General features: G+C 49.6%; 1 protein-coding gene across 3 annotated transcripts in view; it reads right to left on the bottom strand.

The window, feature by feature from the left end:
* The window catches only part of POC1A (POC1 centriolar protein A), an 80,364-nt gene that overhangs the window by 12,656 nt on the left and 49,147 nt on the right, over nt 1–18,561 (bottom strand). For 2 of the 3 annotated variants that reach the window (XM_003257152.3, XM_003257150.2), the window contains exon 10: nt 8,592–8,735. The exons of the other annotated variant lie outside the window; for it this stretch is intronic. In XM_003257152.3, coding sequence (XP_003257200.1) covers nt 8,592–8,735 — 144 coding nt within the window. The remainder of the gene's footprint in view (nt 1–8,591; nt 8,736–18,561) is intronic. 3 annotated transcript variants of the gene reach the window in all.

The raw sequence follows: 18,561 nt of genomic DNA, 5'->3' as shown, positions 1-18,561 counted from the left end.
CTCTGACTCCAGGGTGAGTCCAAACAGGGCTGAGCATGGGGTGTGGACCTTGGCCTTGGCCGCCTTCTGCAACCCATTTCTTCAGAGGCTGACTTTTCCAACAATCCATATAAAGTAGTTAGTTAACTACTTTCCCAAGACCCAATAAGACATGATCATCCTAAGCCAGACATCTTGATAGCTTGCTGGAGGCCTGGAAGTCTCAGTATAGCCTGGCAAGTCGGGCTGCAGCTACCACCCAGCAAGGCCACCTCCGGGAGGAAGAAGGGCACAAGCCACCAGGGATGGAGTCTTAAGGCTCCCCCATCCTGCCAAGCATCCACTGATCCACAGTGGGGAAACCTGGGCAATCATCTTGGCGGGCTTTCTGGAGCCACTGGCTGGGCCCAGATCAGAAGGGCAAGGGGCACATAATTGCTTCCCAAATGCCATGCTAAGTTCAAGACTTCCTGTGCTTCCTCTGCTTCCTCCGCCATGGCCACTGTGGGCATGATGAGGTTTTGTACCCATAGTACAGGCCTGGATCAGGGCCCTTTACAGACTGCATGGGAGGAAGCAGCAGGCCCGACTACAGCCCTTCCTGGCCCTGCTGTGGTGGTGCCTCATTCAGGAAAACACCAAGAGGTCACGGGGTCAGCTGTGATGAACTAGGCTGTGGCTTGCTTAATCTCAGAGCCGTGCAGGCCAGTTTGGGGTTCCTGTCATAACACAGGCCCCTTTCTTGTGGCCTGTGTTTGGCCTTTCCTTGGAGGGCCCTCAGGTCCCAGAGGAGCAAGGGCAAATCACGTGGAGTCCCCTCCCTTCCTCTTCTCAGAGCAAGCCTAGATTCAGCCCGAATGAGATGTCCCTGCAGGGGCCTCTCTCCCTGCTCCCTGCCTCTGCTCTCCACCACCCGCTCCCGCCCACCATCTCCCAGCCCTCCCCCATCTCCAAGCCTGCTCAGAGCCTCATAGAGGAAATCTCATACGTCCGACCATGAACATTCCCAGGCCCCAGAGATAACCACGGCCACTGCCGAGCCCATCTGGCAGGCAGGGGCCTTCAATCTTTGGGAAGGGGGTGCTTTCTGCCACAACCACAGACGGGATAAAAGATGGAAAACAAGAGTTTTTTGCCAGACCCCCATGGGAGCTGCCATCCAGTCCCCCTGCAAACACGAGCTTGCCCGTTTTTGAGTGCTGTTCGCAGGCTGCGTGTCACGAAGGAGGAAGGGCACTGGCCCTGACCTGCGACTTGGGGAAGACACAGGCTCCCCTGTCCTGCCACATTTGCGAAGCCAGAGGAGCCTTTGGGAAAAATGCCAAAAATAGTAACAGGGCTGGGGAATGGCCAGGGGCCCAGGCAGACAGACATTTCCCCCAGTCCCTCTGCCACCAAGTGTGTCCCTGGCACAGACCAGACAGTGTCTTGAGTCCCTCGTCCCCCAGAAGTAGCCTCTTAACAGAAGGAAAACAAGCCTCTTGTTTCCAAACCCCCACAAAGAAGTTCAGGTTGTCCTGAACATGACTCTGGCCAAAAAGGCAATCCATGAAGGTCCACAACAAGGAGGGTGGCTACATCCACTCTCGACCAAGTAGGTGAGCTGGCTAGATGTGCTGATGCAGAGAGGGGACCGATTTTTGCAGAAACAACCCACCACCACCCTTATGGCCCTGTCTGCGAGTGGGAGCAGTGTTAGGAGGGCTGCACACGCCCTCCTGGGATCATGGGAAGACGCACCGGGTGACTTTCACTCTATGCCCTCCCAACGAATTCTGTCTGGGTGCACGTGGGAGGACCAATCCCCAGGAAAAATTGTATAACTATAAAATTAGGGGTCTATTTCCATAAGCAACAGCAGGTCCTCCCAGGAAAAAGGGATACAGAGAGCCCCTGAGAGTAGTGAGGCAGCTTGGCCCACATCAGGGCCAGGCACTGCCAACTTCCCTGCCAGTGTGGAACCAGATGCCTCACCTGAGCAGCCTGTCAAATAGGAACTTCCAGGACTACCATGGGGGTGGGGGTGGGGGGGAGCAGGTTTACGGTATCTCAAAGCAAATAGGCCATTCTCTATCCCCAAAGCAAACAGGCAAAAATCCTTGGCCTTGCTGAGTTAGGACAGCAAAACGCAATGACTTGAACATTTAACAAAATCAAATGCCAAAGAGACCCAAACAAGCAGGGCTGGCGGGCCTGCTCCCTGCCTGCTCCCCACCACATGCATTTTCAAGTCCCGGAGCCCAGCAGCTTCCATGAGTCACAGGAACTGGAACGTGACATCACAGCATTGCTGTGGCCAGCCTGAAACACTGGGTGCCATAAAAAAACAGTTGGAGCAGGAATTTCATGGCTCGGTATTTTTAAAAAGCAGCAAGACATGAAACTGGAGTCAAAAATAACTTTGCTGTGGGCTTCTGAGGCAAAACCACCAAGCCGCGTGTTGGGCCTATGCAGGGCCCCCTCACAGCAGCCTCCCCAGCTCCTGGGTCATTGTCCACACCCCCGAGATCCACCTCCTTGCCCTAAGGAAGGCCCAGGGTCTCTGCAACTTCCAGACACCACTGGAACCTGTTACTCCTGAGGGCAGCTGAGCACTGTGCAGCAACCCTCTGGCCTCTTGAGGGTCCATGAAGGAAGCCACGGAGCCAGCGTGGAGGTGAGCTCATGTAGCAGTGGCTATTTGTGGAAACAGCCTCTCTCCCTGCTCACTCGTGAAGTTTTCCGGCATCTGTGAAAAAGACCCCTAGATCACCTGGCAGCACCCCCAAGAGCACAAGGGGAAAGAGTACCAGGGTCAGGGCCAGGGCCTCTGCTTGCACACCTACTGAGCGCCCATCCCTGGGCAGGCAGGCCTAACAGCCTTGGGGTCCGGCCTAGAGTCCTCCAGGGGTGCTCAGAACGGAGGAGCCTGGCCTGGGGACAGGCAGATGAAACAAGGCCCCAGGGGAAGTCCTGGCCCCACCTGAGAGGCTGACCTCTGCTGCCCACCCCATGAGACAGGCAGACAGAGGGGCAACACTTAACATCTCCCCTCGGTGGAAAGCCAAAAAGAGGCAGAGCCGGGTCTGAGCAGCTGCAGCTTCTGACTCCCTGTCTGGTTTTTCTCTGGAACCCTTGGGCCTCTGGGGTCAAGCCAACTTTCTCAGAAGACTTGAGGCAAGCCCAGCAGGTGAGTGACCCCAGGGCAGCCACAGGCGTGTGCTCTCTCCAGAGGGGATAGGGGAGGGGTGGGTCTCAGGACAGGCTCAGAGCAGGGCCCTTGGACCCTGAGGGAGGGGCGTGCGATCTCTTAGTGGGGCGGGGAGCTTGCAGCATGTGACGCCCATGCTCCTGACCTCAGGCCTAGCAGCTCCTGAGAATTCCCATAGGGGGCTCGAGGAACAAAAAGCCCTCCAAAGAAAATCTTCAGTTCCATTGTTAGGAAATACATGTTCCCTAAAAACCATTACAATATCTACATTCAAAGAACAGCTGTCACAGATACACCATATATATCTTCAAAGAGCTTCCATCTTGGCCCCTGTTGCCTAGGTCCAGGTGGAAGGGTCTGATCTAATGGGCCCCATGACCCATGCCTGATTTTCAACAGTGTCTATGTGCACCCCAGTGCTTCTGTCACCTCCTGTGCCCTCCTCCTTCCTGGGGTTGGGGAATGACTTCTTTCTCCCCTCTCTTATCCTCCTGCCTGGCCAGACACTAGTCTCACTGGCAACTCAAAAGCATTTCTGGGACTTGAGTCCAGCAGTATGGGGACTGTGGAATGTCTACTCCTGTCATTCCTGTGCCACAAGCCTGCCCCAGAGCTTTCCCATATTGCTCCCAGGAGAACATCGACTCACTGCTGTGCTTCACAGAACAGCTGGCACCAGTCTAGCACACCCAGTTAACCAAGAGCCGCACAGCAGAGCTCAGAGGACCCAATGAGGCGTCTCTCCCCATTTTACAAGGGAGGAGACTGAGGCTCTGGGATTGACGTCACCTGCCCAAGGTCACCCAGGTGATGAATGGTGGAGGTGTGCCCAGGCTGACGGGCAGGTGGCTCACTGGGTGAACAGAGCAGCCCTAAAACTCAAGAAGGAACAGTTGCTCCCCACAGCTGGTGGGGAAGTGTAAAGCTGAACAAACCCCAGCTGCTCAAAGTATGGCATCAGGTGGGATCAGGGCCCAGAGAGGCTTGGCGAAGAAACCAGTGACGCCCCAAACAGCAAGCTCAGTGTTTGCTGGGGCAAGGAGGGGTCATCCCCACACAGGGGCAGGCCAGGGCAAGGGTGTGTGTGCTCTTTGGCTGGTGACCTAAGGGGCCTGGCCTGCTGGGCTCTCTGATCACAGAGCCCTGGGCAAGAGCTTCTGGCCTTACCTTTCAGGGAGGTCAAGTTTGGTTTGCAGAATTTCTTGATGAAGCCATCCCTAACTCCACCAAACTGGCAAGGGAAGCTAGGGAAGCTCTGACCCACAGTGGTTGAGATCAGGATCACCTGGCCTCCTGGAGAAGCCCCAGGCTGGCTGGACCACGAGGCTGGTCCAGGCACAACAAGCCGTTATTAACACGTTATCTGCACCTGGCATGATGCTGCTGCCACGCGCCAGGTAGGAGGATAAAGTGAGGGCCACAAAGGGAAGTCCTTGGAAAGTGGCAGGCCTCAGATAAAAACCAGGAGGATGACAACTTTGATGAGTATGTGATCCCCACACTCTGAGGACTTTCCATCTAAAACAACTATGTGGGGAGGCCTGAAGACTGCACCTGCTCGGCTCACAAGGTCACCCCAAAGTCTATTTTCCCCATATAAATACACTTTTGAAAAATAATGTATGGATTTTATTAAAAAGGCACTCATAAAAAAGTAAAACACCAACCCCATTTCTGGAGTTAAAGGGTTTCTGATGCTGTACAAGTCCCACGGGCAGTTTGGTTTCCTCTTCATCTGAAAGGCCTCTTGGCCTGGGAAGGCTGGGGGAAGCTGCCCCACTTGCTGGCTTGCTCCAGAGACCAGGAGCCTTGCAGGGGCCAGCCAAAGTGCTGTTTGTCTCATCGCCCCTGGGATGGGGCCATGATAGCACTGCCCTTGTTCGCGTCTCAACTTCTCTGTGTCCCTATCTCCACTCTACCCCAGACCCTCAGCATGGGTCAGGCCTCGACTTTTCCTGGTGTCCCATCAGGTGAGGGTGAACTCCTGGGCTGCTGCTTCTGTTACCCCACACCAGAGGGCCCATGGCCTTGACCCAGTGTCTGGACTCCCACTTGTTTCCAGTGATTCCAGTTGCCAGCTCCTCTGGGGAGGCCTGGCTCTGACCTCGGCAGATTCAGTCCTGAGTTCTTCCTGAAGGTGGGACTGGGTCTCACACAGGGCCCACCACACAGAGTGGGCTCAGTAAATGTGTGTGCATGGAAGGAACCTGCCACCTCTGCTCTGAGGGCCAAGGAATGGCTCTCCTGGGTAGGGAAGGGTCTAGCTTCATGAGGCAGTGGAAAATTGGGAGAGCTATTTCTGGTGCTGTCATGCAGATCCCCCTGGCCCCCAAGCCTTGGATAACAACAATGGCAGCAACAGGAACAGCACCCAACACATCAGCAGTGCACGGCGTTGTCAGGTACTGTTCAAGGAGCTTCCCAAGAGGCGTATGAAGTGGGTACTATTATCAGCTCTGTGTTCCAGATTTGGAAAGTAAGGCACACAGACTCAAAGTGACTTGCCCAAGGTCACTGAGCTAGGCGGTGGGGAAGCCAGACAAAGCTTGAGCCACTCCTCTCCCTTGGCTCATTCAGCTTCCTGGCTTCCAGGCCTTTCCTTTACACAGAGAAGCTGCTGAAGGGGTCACCCTGGGGAGGACTGAGATTGGGCCCCTGACCCTCAGACTGGTGCCAGACAGGCCACAAACATCCACAGAGGTGACCTTGCCACATGGGGCCATACCAGCCTGTTGAGCAGGAAGGCAGGCTTTGAAGACTGTGAGCCTCTGAAATAGGGTGTCCTACCCAGGGGCTGGAGACTCTGTGACTCACTCAGAAAACATCCCTGGCTACTGCCCCCTGCATCCCCATGGCTCTCCCCTGGAAGGATGTTCTGCAGGATGGAGGCCTGAAGGACCCGGAAGGCAGCTTTCCTCTCAAAGGCCACTCTGAAGTAGACTTCCCTGTAGGGGAGTGAAGGGATGGTGGGGGCGACGGAGGAGAACAGCACAATTCACATGGATGACTTTGTAGTAGGAATCAGTATTGGGGTGGCTGGGCATCCCACCCCTCCAGAACACAAAGGCTCTTCAGGACTGGGCAGATAGCGAGGAGTGCTTGCTGATGGGGTGGCACCCGAGACCAGTATCCACAGACCAAGTAGGAAGCCCAGCTGAACAAGCCGCTTGGGAAGATGGATGGTGGTGGCCGCCTGGCACTAAGCTTCAGGGGAGGGCTGAGTCAGTCTGGACCATCCAGAGCAGGGCCTGCTGTGGGCCTGCCTCTGCTGGGCCAATGCCAAGAGAAAGGCACAGGGAAACTTTCAATCCCCTGGTGGAGATAGCTCTGGCTGTGGCTGGAACACCTCAGCTAGAGAAAGCCCCAACTCCAGGAGAGAAAGGTTGGCCTAGAAGACAACCAACAGCCAAGCCCGATGAGAACTTGCCAGGATTAGCACAAAGGCGCTATGCACAGTTCTGAAAATGGGTTGAACTTTAAGGCCTCAACTGGTGCTTCATCTGCAGAACTCAAGTTTCCTCGGGACGCATTGAGTCCGTCAAGAACATGCCTCGCTTTATGGCATCCAGAAACACACAGACACTGTCCGTTTTGCAAAGCAGGTGACTGGCTGATATTGTTGGCATCTGGTCGGGGGTGGCCTGCCAGTTGGATTTGCAAAGGGGCTGAATGGTGTGAGGTAGGAACAGGGTGCCACAGAGGCATTGAGACATCCAGACACCCAGCCATGGGCCAAAGGCCACAGACCACAGGCCACAGGCCAGCCTTCACTTATTCTCTGCAAGTTTTTTAAAAGATACTATCATACTCCTAACTGTGAACACATAACAAAACCTTCCATGTGCACCCCTAAAACACAGTGACAGGAAATGTTTTTAGTGTTATACTCCTCTGGATCCAATGAAGCTATTTTTAACCACCTTCTCAGACTTAATTTCCAATTTTATCCTATAAAGTTCTAATTGATTCCACCTCCCCTAATCTCTCACTTGGCGAGGCTGTGAAAAACATGAGGCAGTTGCTGACGGGTTTGAAGTGGGGTGATTTTTAAGTCTTTGCATGCTGCTCACATCTCTCTCAGCACATGCCTTCTTCTCAGGGCTTAACAGCCTCTCAGCAAGGTCTGTACACGGTGCCCTGGAGTCCCACAGCCCCCAGTCATGACATCTGGCCTTTCCCTTCAAGAGTGCTTTCTTCAGTGGGCCCAAGGTGTGCCATCCCAGCTGGGCTCTGGTGACACACCCTGGAAGAGCTTTTCTCACTTAGCCCACGATCCCAAGCTGGGGAAAGGATACCATGCCATCCCAGCTCCATTTCCATTAATGACATCAAGGGCCCTTTGCATCCTTCATGTAAGCTGGATTGGAGACCACTCTTCCTTGCTTCCCCATCCCCCGCCCCCTGGCTTTAACACCTCTTTTCCTAGTGGGCCACATGTGTCCCTCTTGCAGCCTCGCTCTACCCATGTGCTGGCATGGCAGAGGATGATCTGCAGAGTCCCAGCCTGGCCTCAGGAGCCAAGGAGATGAGGAATTGGGGAACCTCTAAATCCTGCCTTGCCCCCCACCCCATGACCACATATCCACATGCCAGCCACCTGGAGCTTCACTCATTCCCTGGACATGCCCATGGCCTCTCCAGAGCCGCAGGCAGCCAGGACCTCTCTTCTTCCCTCAAGTGAGATGGCCCTGCCAAGCATGCCCCTAGTGCCGGCCACCACTTGTCAGGGGATTTTGCTCTTACTGAAACTGCTACACTATGAGCCTGTGTTATGGCTGCCAACCTACGCTCCAGAGGGCAGGGCCCATATCCATCTCAGTGACGAGAGTGGCCAGGGCCACAACTAACATTTATTGAGCAGCTACCTAGGGCCAGGCATGGGCCAAACATTTCCCAGATTCATCTCCCTTAATTCTCACCATGAATGTGGCAGGCAGAGCCCACAACCACCAGCACATTACAGATAAACACAGCCGGGCTTGGAGAACAGAAGGGATTTCCCCAAGGTTGCACAGAGGATAAGGAAAGGGCCAGGCTCAAACTCAGAGCCTAGGCTCTCAGAAGCCCTGACTCACTACTCAGTTCCCTGGCGTGCCCCTGCAGTGCCCATCCAGCAAAGAGTGGGAGGAATAAACAAACACAGTGTTTCTTTCAAAGCTCTTCAGTGGCCCAGGCCAGCTCTAGGTGAGCACACTCCAGTAGTACCCAGCATTGGGGATTCTGGAGTCTAGTGGCCTGGCCAGGGCTTGAATGGCTCCAAGAGCCAGGATCCCCGGGAAGGCTCTGCAATGTCATTAATCTGGGCTGGAAAACAGGCCCATTATAATTATGTTTTTAAAAATCCAATACCTGTTGTCCAACTTCAAATGGTCCAAATGCGGGACCAAGTGCAGATGACGGGTGAACCCACAGTGTGGCCTACCTGAGTGAGGACATCCAGCTGGCCCACAATGTGCTCCAGCGTGCTAGTCAGTGTCTGGGGCACGCTCACAGGCTCCTGGGGCTGGCTCTGCACAGACTCCACACTCCTGCCTTTTCCTGGGGGGACAGGGAAGTCCACTTCTGGCTAAAGACAGAAAGAAAAAAGTTCCTCAGTCTATCCAGTGCTTGAAGAAATACTGTGAGAGGAATAGCTCCTCCAAAGGATGAAAGGGAAAACCACCAGCAAATTTGAGAAGGTAAGCTCTAAGTGTCAGTGAGAAACAGCAGCGTGGCAGCGTTCCCACATCTGGGTCCACACACACACCTTTCCAGGAAGAGGCCTTAAGTGGGGAGTGGAATCAGAACACCTCGTGGTCCAGGCAGGAAGGGGCCTGGGGAGGAGGGCAGGTAGGCCAGTGAGTGGCCTCAGCCTGCTCTTGGAGCCCCTCAGGGAGGCTAGCTGCCTCCCATCTCTTCAAGCAGCTGGCACTCACCAGCAGGCATCCAGGTGAGTCCAGAGATGCTGAAGCCTGGCCTGGGCCTGAAGTCCCTCCTCTTCCTGGTCAGCTCAACTCTAATTCCCCACCCTTCAATATGGGGATGTGCCAGGCTTCACAAATGCCTTTCCCAGGCCTGAGAAACCGTGGCCCAGAACTTGGTGGAAGTGTGTGTGTGGTGGGGAAAGGGGTGTTCCAACCCCACCCTGGCCCAGATCCCCTGGAAAAACAAAGATTTCTATGTGCATGTCCCAGGCTGGCACATGGCTGGCAGGAATCAGAATCCACAGGAAAGGCACCCCTGGGCTGCTTCAGATAGGACTCCAGGAGGTGAGAGGCTTCGTGTTTCTGTGTAAGGCCCTTCAGCCCCTAAATTCAGCAAAGTCAGCTCCTTGCCTTATGCACAAAGGCTTCTGTGGACCGAGGAAGTGCTGTGCACATGTTCAGTGGGCGGGATACTGGAGCCATGGGTGTCCAAGGGCAGGGCTGGTCTTACAGCCTGCAGTTCCTCTGTGGACTTGTTCCCGTGGGAATGCGGTTCAGCACGTGGACCCTACCTGCATGTTTTCCTTTATTAGGTAAGTATTCTATTCTCATAGATCACAAACTTTCAAGGGCATGCTGATTTGAACTTGGAAAAATCTGGCCCTCATGGTAGCTACAGGAGAACTTGAATGTGAGACATGAGCCAGAGGGATGTTCTTGAGATCATAAGCAGCACCGTGTCCACACACCTATCATCAGCATGTCGGCCACTTCTGTGGCCATTTCTAAGACTTCGGCCATCAGGGCTGGGTCTCTCCCAGTCCTCCAGGAATCAATGTGCTTCAGATCTCAATGCTTACCCAGAAGCCCATCCCAAAAGGAAATTTCAGAAGTCCACCAGTCTTGCTGGGAGAGACTTCAGCCTACCACAGTGGACCCTAGACTAAGGCAGTTCTGTCAGGAGACACAGCAGAGTGCAGTGGTGAGGAATGGTGACTCAGACAGTCACTAACCAGCTCTGGGCCTCCACTTCCTCATCTATAAAATAGGGATGAAGACTGGGCCAGTCCTTCAAACGGCTGGGCTGTGAGACATGCTTATCTGAAGCTACCAGCAGGCCTTTCTTAAGAAATGTTCAGTGCTGTGCCCACTCCTTCCAGAGGACCCCCTAACAGTGCAGACACACACTCTTCCACTGGAGGAAGGGTGTGAGCAGGGAACTGTTTTGTCCCACAGCCAGCATTGTCATGGAATGGGCCAGAGTCTGGTGCTGCTGGCTGCCTAGGAAGGAGGGAATGGAAAATGTGAGTTTCCGCAGAATGGCCCAGAAATGGACAGTGCTGAGCTCAGCCTCTGGAAGCACAGTGGACGCTGCAGGGAGGCAGTGTGAGTACCACTGACTTTAGCAATAGAAACCCTCCTGGATGAGCCAAAGCTGAGCCAGCTCCAAGGGAGTATTAAAGACAGCAGCCACGGCGCTCCAAGCTGGAGAGGTGGCCTTTACAACAGAGGGTTGCGGCAGCCACCATGTTTTCCCACCTATACCACACTTTCATGGGCTGTCTCCATTTGACAATAAAGAGAACTAAGGCTCAGTCAGAAAATGACTGTCCAAAGGTAACCAGCCTCAAACTCCAGGGCTGCCTTGAGCCATTTCCCTGCCTGCTTGCCCATTCCCATCAGAAAATATCACAGCACTTAACACTCCATCAGTCCAGCAATCACCATGGTTTACTTGCCATCCACTGTGTGCCCTCATTTAATGTCACCTCACTTAATACGTGTAACCTCACTTCATCCTTATGATGGCCCTTCCCAACAGGCATTATTAACCTTATTTTTCAGACATGGACCCTTGGGCTCAAAGAGGTTAAGTAACTTGTTCTAAGTTACCCAGCAAATAACAGAATTGGGATCTGAACCCAAAGTGCAGGCTCTTCCCGGACATGAGACAGCCTCTGGCAGGTGACATTGACTGTAGCTGGGCTTCCATGTGCACAAATCCTCTCCAACATCCCCGTGGAGGCCTCTGAATCCTGAGTCTAATGCCTTTTGCGTCACTTGCCCAACCCAGCTGCCCTGGAATGATTGCCCAGCACAGAGCTGAACGCAGAGCAGGCCCTCCACAAACACTCAACACCTCAAAGAACAGGGCCCACCAAGGTAAAATTCCTGTGTAATGAAACCTCCCCACTGTCTGCACTGCAGCAAAGGGCCAGTAGCCCCGCCCCTCACAGCTCTGTAGCCACTCACCTGCATGCCAGCACTCTGGAGCTGTGGCATTTCCCTGAGAGCTGGGCAAATAAGCAAGAAAGCAGAGATAAGAAAATGACACCCAAGAGTGGGAAGAGACAGTCGTACCAGAGCCATGAGTAATGACAGTGGCAGAATAACCCAAGCAGCATTTAAATGCAAAAGTCACATCAGCATTTTGTCTGTTCAACATCAAGGAGTCCTAGGGGTTTTGCCTGGTGGTTCTCAGTTAAGTATAACATGAATAAAATGACACAAAGAGGCCAGACACAGTGACTTACACCTGTAACCCCACCACTTTGGGAGGCCAAGACGGGTGGATCACTTGAGGTCAGGAGTTCAAGACAAGCCTGGCCAATATGGTGAAACCCTATCTCTACTAAAAATACAAAAATTAGCCAGGCATGGTGGTGGGCACCTGTAATCCCAGCTACTCGGGAGGCTGAGGCAGGAGAATCACTTGAACCCAGGAGGTGGAGGTTGCAGTGAGCTGAGATCACACCACTGCATTCCAGCCTGGGCAACAGAGCAAGACTCCGCCTCAAAAGAAAAAGTAATGCTCACTAAAATAACAACAAAGATTAACCCACACATATACTCGTATAGGCCTACAACAATTCAACAACATTTCACTTTTGCCAAATATAAACATCTTAATACCAAAACAAAAGAAGTTGACTCTCAAGAGATGGCTCTAACTTTGGGAAATATCACTTGGGGTCTGCAGGTGTCTCCTCTCATGCCACCCTGGGGTGGGACTCCGGCCTCTCACAGTCGGTTAATGTGTTGCCCTCCTCAGTTCCTGTTTCCTCTGCTGCCTGCTTTTCATACACCACCAGGAGCTCAGCACATCACACACAGTAAGAATTGCCTAAATGTCTGTGGCTGATACTCAGCTACCCAGACACATGAGGAACCAAACCATAACATTTCATTAAAAACAAAAGAAACAGCTTGTAGATCTTCCTTGTGACAAGAAATCAACCCATCTGGAGTTGACTTCTTGAGAGGTCTCTGAATTGACCGTGATCTCACTCTTCCATCAAGATACAAGTATGGATAAGGAGCTGTTGCCTAGGATATATAAAGCTGGGGAAAGTGTTAATTCCATCCTAACAAGAAAAAGACTGACAATCTAAAAGAATCATAACTTCTCTAAATCACAGAGCTGAAGTCACAGAGCAACCAGTAGCCTGAAATCTAAGGAAAGACAGACACTTCCAACGAAAATAGAAAGTGAGCATCAGCTGTGGGTCACCTATGGCAAAGCATGAGGAGAAGAGACACCAAATGCCATATGAGTGGGTAAGTTATAGTTTTAACAAATTGCTGGAGACCAAGTGCAGATTAGGGTAAGAGTGCAGAACCCCCAGGTGCCATAGACACAAGTAGAGCTTGCACCCATGCACAGGTTCTCCTCCACAGACCTCCACTGGTCTTTCATGACAAAAAAATGAGGGCAGAACAGTAGATGGAAGAAAACCATTCTTGGAGGTGCAGGCCTAGGGGAGGGGAGTGAGTAAGGAAAGGTATGAAGCCCTGCCAGGATCTCTCCCCTGGAGAAGAGCATCCTGAAGCTACTAGGGAGAAGCAAATATAAAAACACCTCTTCCCTTGAGGGAGAGGCAGCAAACTATCCTGAACTGAGATTATCAAGGTCTCCTTTGAATGAGGAAGGAGCAGGACCGCTAAGAATGTCTCACTTTTGAGACCCAGGGAGACAGAGTCTGCTTAAGACTGAAGCTGGGTCAAGACAACAGGGCCCATGCCAACCCCCTGCAAAACAAAACAAAACAAACAAACAAACAAACAAAAAAAACAAAGAACAAAGAACAAAACAAAACAAAAAAATAGCAAGCACCAAGCAATAAGCAACAGCAGCCTATCTAGGGAGGAGGGCCAAGAGCATGGAAAAAAGCATGCCCCTCTGACGGGCATGCCCACAGGGCTGGCTGAAAGGTGAGAGTGAGAAAAATGACTGAGAAAAGCCTCCATCACCCAGACCTCATCCTAGGTACGTTAGGTAACACTAAACTAAGCTCAACTCCTGATGAGACTATTTACCTCAGTCTTTACTGTCCTAAGCATGATGCCTGGCATTTAATAAAACATTATGAGACACAAAAAGGCAGGGAGAAAAAAAAACCCCACTGTCAAGAGACAAAGCAATCAGTAGAAGCAGACTCAGATGACCTACATGTTGAAACTATGAGATACAAAATTTAAAATAACTATGATTAATATGGTAAAGGCTCTACTGAACAACACACATGATCAAATGGAGAATTTCAGCAGAAAGGCAGAAATTGTAAGAAAGAGTCAAATGGAAAGAAAAGAAATAAGAAACCCAGTAACAGAGAAGTATGGCTACAATGGGCTCAATGGGAAAATAAATTAGTGATCTTAAAGATAGATCAATTCCTCAAACTGAAACACAGAAGGATAAAACAGAACAGAGCTTCCATAAGCTACAGGACAATACTGTCTCTAACAAATGGACAATTGAAATTCTAGAAGGAGAAGGGAGAGAAATTAGATATTTCTTATAATACAAATTTGCTGGTAAAAAATTGTCAGCTTTGGTTTGTCTGGAGGGGAAAAAAGGTCTTTATTTCCCCATCATTTCTAAAATATTTTTGCTGAGTACAGAACTTTGGGTTGGCAGTTTTTCTTTCAAACTTTAAAGATGTTACTCTTTCAGTTTGCATAGTTTCATGAGAATTCTTCATAATTCTTACATTTGATCCACATATATATGTCTTTTTTTCTCTGGCTACCTTCAAGATTTCTTAATCCTTGGTTTTCAGAAGTTTGAATATAACTCATCTAGGATTTTGTTTTGTTTTGTTTTTCTCCAGCTTGTTTGCTGTTTCTCTGAGCTTCTTGGAACTATGGTTTGATGCCTTTCATTATTTTTTGAAAATTCTTGGCCATTATCTTTTCAATAGCACCAAAACAACATGAAGTATATATTATTAATAGTTTCCTAGGGCTGCTGTAACAAATTGTCATATTTGATGGCGTAAAACAATCTAAATTAATTCTCTCACAGTTCTGGAAGTCTGAATCAAGGCAGGGCCACATTTCCTCTGGAGGCACTAAGGGAGAATGCTTCCTTCCCTCTTTCAGCTTCTGGTGGCTCCATAATTCCTTGGCTTATGGCTACATAACTCCAATCTCTGCCTCTGTCTTCATATGGCATTCTTCTCCTTTCTCTGTGTGTCTCTCTTCTGTGTGGCTCTTCTAAGGACACTTGTCATTCAATTTAGGACCACCAATCCAAGACGATCTCATCTTGAGATTCTTAATTACATCCACAAAGATCTTTTCCCCCAAGTAAAGTCATCTTCACAGTTTCTGGGGGTTAGGATGTAGACATATCTTTCAGGGAGGCTCTCATTCAACACACTACAAAATGCTTAAGTATAAATCTAACAACATATGTGTAAAATGTGTATGTTGGAAACTACAAAACACTAATGAGAAAAATTGAAGACCTATACCAATGAAGAGATATATCATGTTCACGTATTAAAGGCTCAGTGTTGTAAAGATGTCAATTTCCTCCCAAATCACCTATAGACATCAAGAAGTTGATTCTAAAATTTACATGGAAAGGCAAAGGAACTAGAAAAGCCAACACAATTTTGAAAAAAAGAATAAATTAGAGGAATCACATTACATGATTTCAAGACTTAGTCTAAAACTATATTAACCAAGACACTGTGATATTGGTAAAAGGATAGACACATAGATTAATGGAACAAAGAGAATCCAGAAACTCTAGACCAATATCCGGCCAGTTAATTTTTAATAAAGGTGCACAAGCAACTTAGTACAGAAAAGTTAGTATTTCCAACAGTTGATTAAACAACTGAGTATCCACACGCAAAAAAATGAACTTCGGTACATACCTTGCACCACATACAGAAACTAATTCAAAATGGATCATAGACCTAAGTGTAAAATCTAAAACTATAAGGCCGGGTGTAGTGGCTCATGCCTGTAATACCAGCACTTTGGGAGGCTGAGGCAGGTGGATCATCTGAGGTCAGGAGTTCGAGACCAGCCTGGCCAAAATGGCAAAACCACGTCTCTACTAAAATGCAAAAATTAGTCAGGTGTGGTGGCGGGCACCTGTAATCCCACCTATTAGGGAGGCTGAGGCAGAAGAATCGCTTGAACGTGGGAGGCAGAGGTTGTAGTGAGTCGAGATTGTGCCAACACATTCCAGCCTGGGCAACAAAGCAAGACTTCGTCTCAAAAAATAAAAATAAAAAACAAAAAACAAAATCTAAAACTATAAAACTGATACACATTTTTCCTGTAAAACATAGAAAATCTCTGTGACCTTGGGTTGGGCATATTCCTTAGATATGACACCTAAAGTATGATCCATAAAAGAAAAAATTGAAAAAATGAACTTCAAAATTCAAAACTTCTGCTCTTTGAAAGACACTGTTAAAAAGGATGGTGTACATCATTAATCATTAGGATAATGGAAGTTAAAACCACAGCGACATACAACTATATGCGTATTAGAATAGCCTAAAGGTAAAAAAAACTGATCATGCCAAGTGTTGGAAGGGAGGTGGAGTAACTTGAACTCTCATATACTGCTGGCACGAACGTAAGATGGCATAACCATTTTGAAAAGTTTGACAGTTATTAAAAAGCTAAACATACACCTATTATATGTCCCAGCCATTCCACTCCTACGTAATTACCCAAGAAAATGGAAGCATATTTCCATAGAAAAATATGTACATGAACGTTCATGGCAGCTTTATTTATAATAAAATTGCAAATAGCCCAAATGCTCACCAACAAAACAAAACTGTGGTATATCCATTTGATTAAATAAAAAGGAATGAACTACTGATACATATAACAATGTGGGTCAATCTCAAAATAATTAGGCTGAGTGAAAGAAACCAGACCAAAAAGAATATATAACTGTATAATTCCATTTATATCATACTCTAAAAAATACAAACTAATCAATAGTGACAGAAAGCAGATTAATGATTGCCTGGGGCTGGGAGTGGAGTGAGTAGATTGACTACAGAGAGGCAAAAGAGAACATTTTGGGATGATGGAAAGATTCTATATCTTGATTGTGGTGGTGGTTACATGACTGTATCTGTCAAAACTCAGAGAACTGTTTGCTTTCCAACATGGTGAATGTTACCATTTGTAAATTATAAAGCCTGACTAAAAACAAAAAACCTGTGGTTACAACTAAAATGTCCTTAGGGGACCAACCTACCCATCACAGGACACAGTTGACACCATCCATCACTGCCACTCTGCCCTCAAGGTGAAAATCACCAGCTCTCCACTGGGCATTACCAATGGGCCAAACCCAAGGCTGAAGACCCCAGGTGAGGCCCACAAGGTCCACCATCAGTCTGAGAATTACAGTTTCCAAATGCAAAGCCAGAGTCATAACTCAGTGCAGTTCAATTCCCAAAGCCCCAGTTTCCCAGTGGAATTCGAGAGAGCAGCAGAGATTCCCAGGCAGGGTCTCTCAAGCAGCAGCCATGCAGTCTATGGAGTGTCAGGCCTCTGCTGCTTAGGAGTCTGCACACACCTGGTCAGCAGGCTGGAGCTTGAGCAGAGATGGAACACACCCCTTTTAGGGGGTGAAATGGACAATTCTTAACAGCTGCTCAAGGTGGAACTTTCTACTTTTAATTTCTAACACTGGACCATGCCCTTTGCCCAGCCCGCTCCTGAAACTGAAACTCTGTAATAAACAAAAGCATCCAGGAACTGGTCCAAAGCTTGATTCTAGGCAAGAGAGGGGAGAAGAAGGTGACCTGGGGCCAAGAGCTGGACTATCACACTCACCCTTCCTGTACAGACCCAGGTGAACAGCATGTCTGGCCACTGCTCACTGAAAACCAAGGCACGTCACTACATTTCCAAAGCAGAGCTGCCCTGTGCAAAACTGGAAGAAATGGACACAAACACACCCCCAAGATTAAATCTTTTCAACTGAATCTTTGATTGGACTGTTCACTATACAGCCTGCTAAGTGTGGATGAGGAGACTCACAGACACAGATGTTTCTTAGTCCTGGCCTCAGGCCTTTGACAATTTGCCTTCATGAAAAGTTGACAGGCAGCCATGTCTGTCTACCTCCATGTTTGCTAAACCTGCCCCTGAGGCGGGAAGCAGGGAACACACCGAGCTCACTTGGACTCAGCCTCATGTCCATCTTCTCAAGAGGAAAGGCACGGGCGTTTTCTCAAATCAAAGCTCAAAAGAAGCCTGTACTGAATTCACCACACGTATCTGCAGGCTAGATACACTACAGCCTTATTTGCCCTGTAATTTAGGGTTCTGGCCTAGAATCCAACAGGAGAAGAAACTTCTGATTCCAAACATGGCCCTGAACCCAAGAGAAATTCTGGTTTCCTAAAACCATCTAACTTTTGGCAGTCCTGCCAGTCCTGCCTCCAGGCAACCTGAGCATGAGGGTGGGGTTTGGTCCCACCGCTGGCTTTCATCTAGGGGGTATGAAAATGCAGGGTGCCTTTTCACATTCCCCATGCCAGACTGTGAGTAGGGCAGGTGCTGGGTCATTTTTGAAAGTTCAGGCCGGGCGCAGTGGCTCACGCCTGTAATCCCAGCACTTTGGGAGGCCGAGGCGGGCGGATCACGAGGTCAGGAGATCGAGACCATCCTGGCTAACACGGTGAAACCCCGTCTCTACTAAAAATACAAAAAAATTAGCTGGGCGAGGTGGCAGGCATCTGTAGTCCCAGCTACTTGGGAGGCTGAGGCAGGAGAATGGCGTGAACCTGGGAGGTGGAGCTTGCAGTGAGCCGAGATCACGCCACTGTGACAGAGCGAGACTACGTCTCAAAAAAAAAAAAAAAAAAAAAAAGAAAGTTCAGAGACATGGGGCCTGGAGGTCCACAGTCCACACAGCAACCTCCAAAACCAAATCAGATGCTCTACAACTATAGATCACAGTCAGGCCTCAGAGCCACTCCTTGACCTCAGGCCCCTCTCTGCCTATGGGAAACCAACATGGTGTCCTTTGGACTAAAACTTGTGAAGGGGCCAGGTGTGATGGCATGTCCCTGTAGTCCCAGCTACTCATGAGGCTGAGGTAGGAGGATCACTTGAGCCCAGGAGTTGGAGGCTGCACTGAGCTATAATCCAGCCTGAGTGACATTGCGAGAGATCCTATTTCTAAATAAATATATAAAATAAAAATCGTGA

This window comes from Nomascus leucogenys, chromosome 4 (assembly GCF_006542625.1).
Source record: "Nomascus leucogenys isolate Asia chromosome 4, Asia_NLE_v1, whole genome shotgun sequence".
Taxonomy (NCBI): domain Eukaryota; kingdom Metazoa; phylum Chordata; class Mammalia; order Primates; family Hylobatidae; genus Nomascus; species Nomascus leucogenys.
This window is presented reverse-complemented; position numbering and strand designations above follow the sequence as displayed.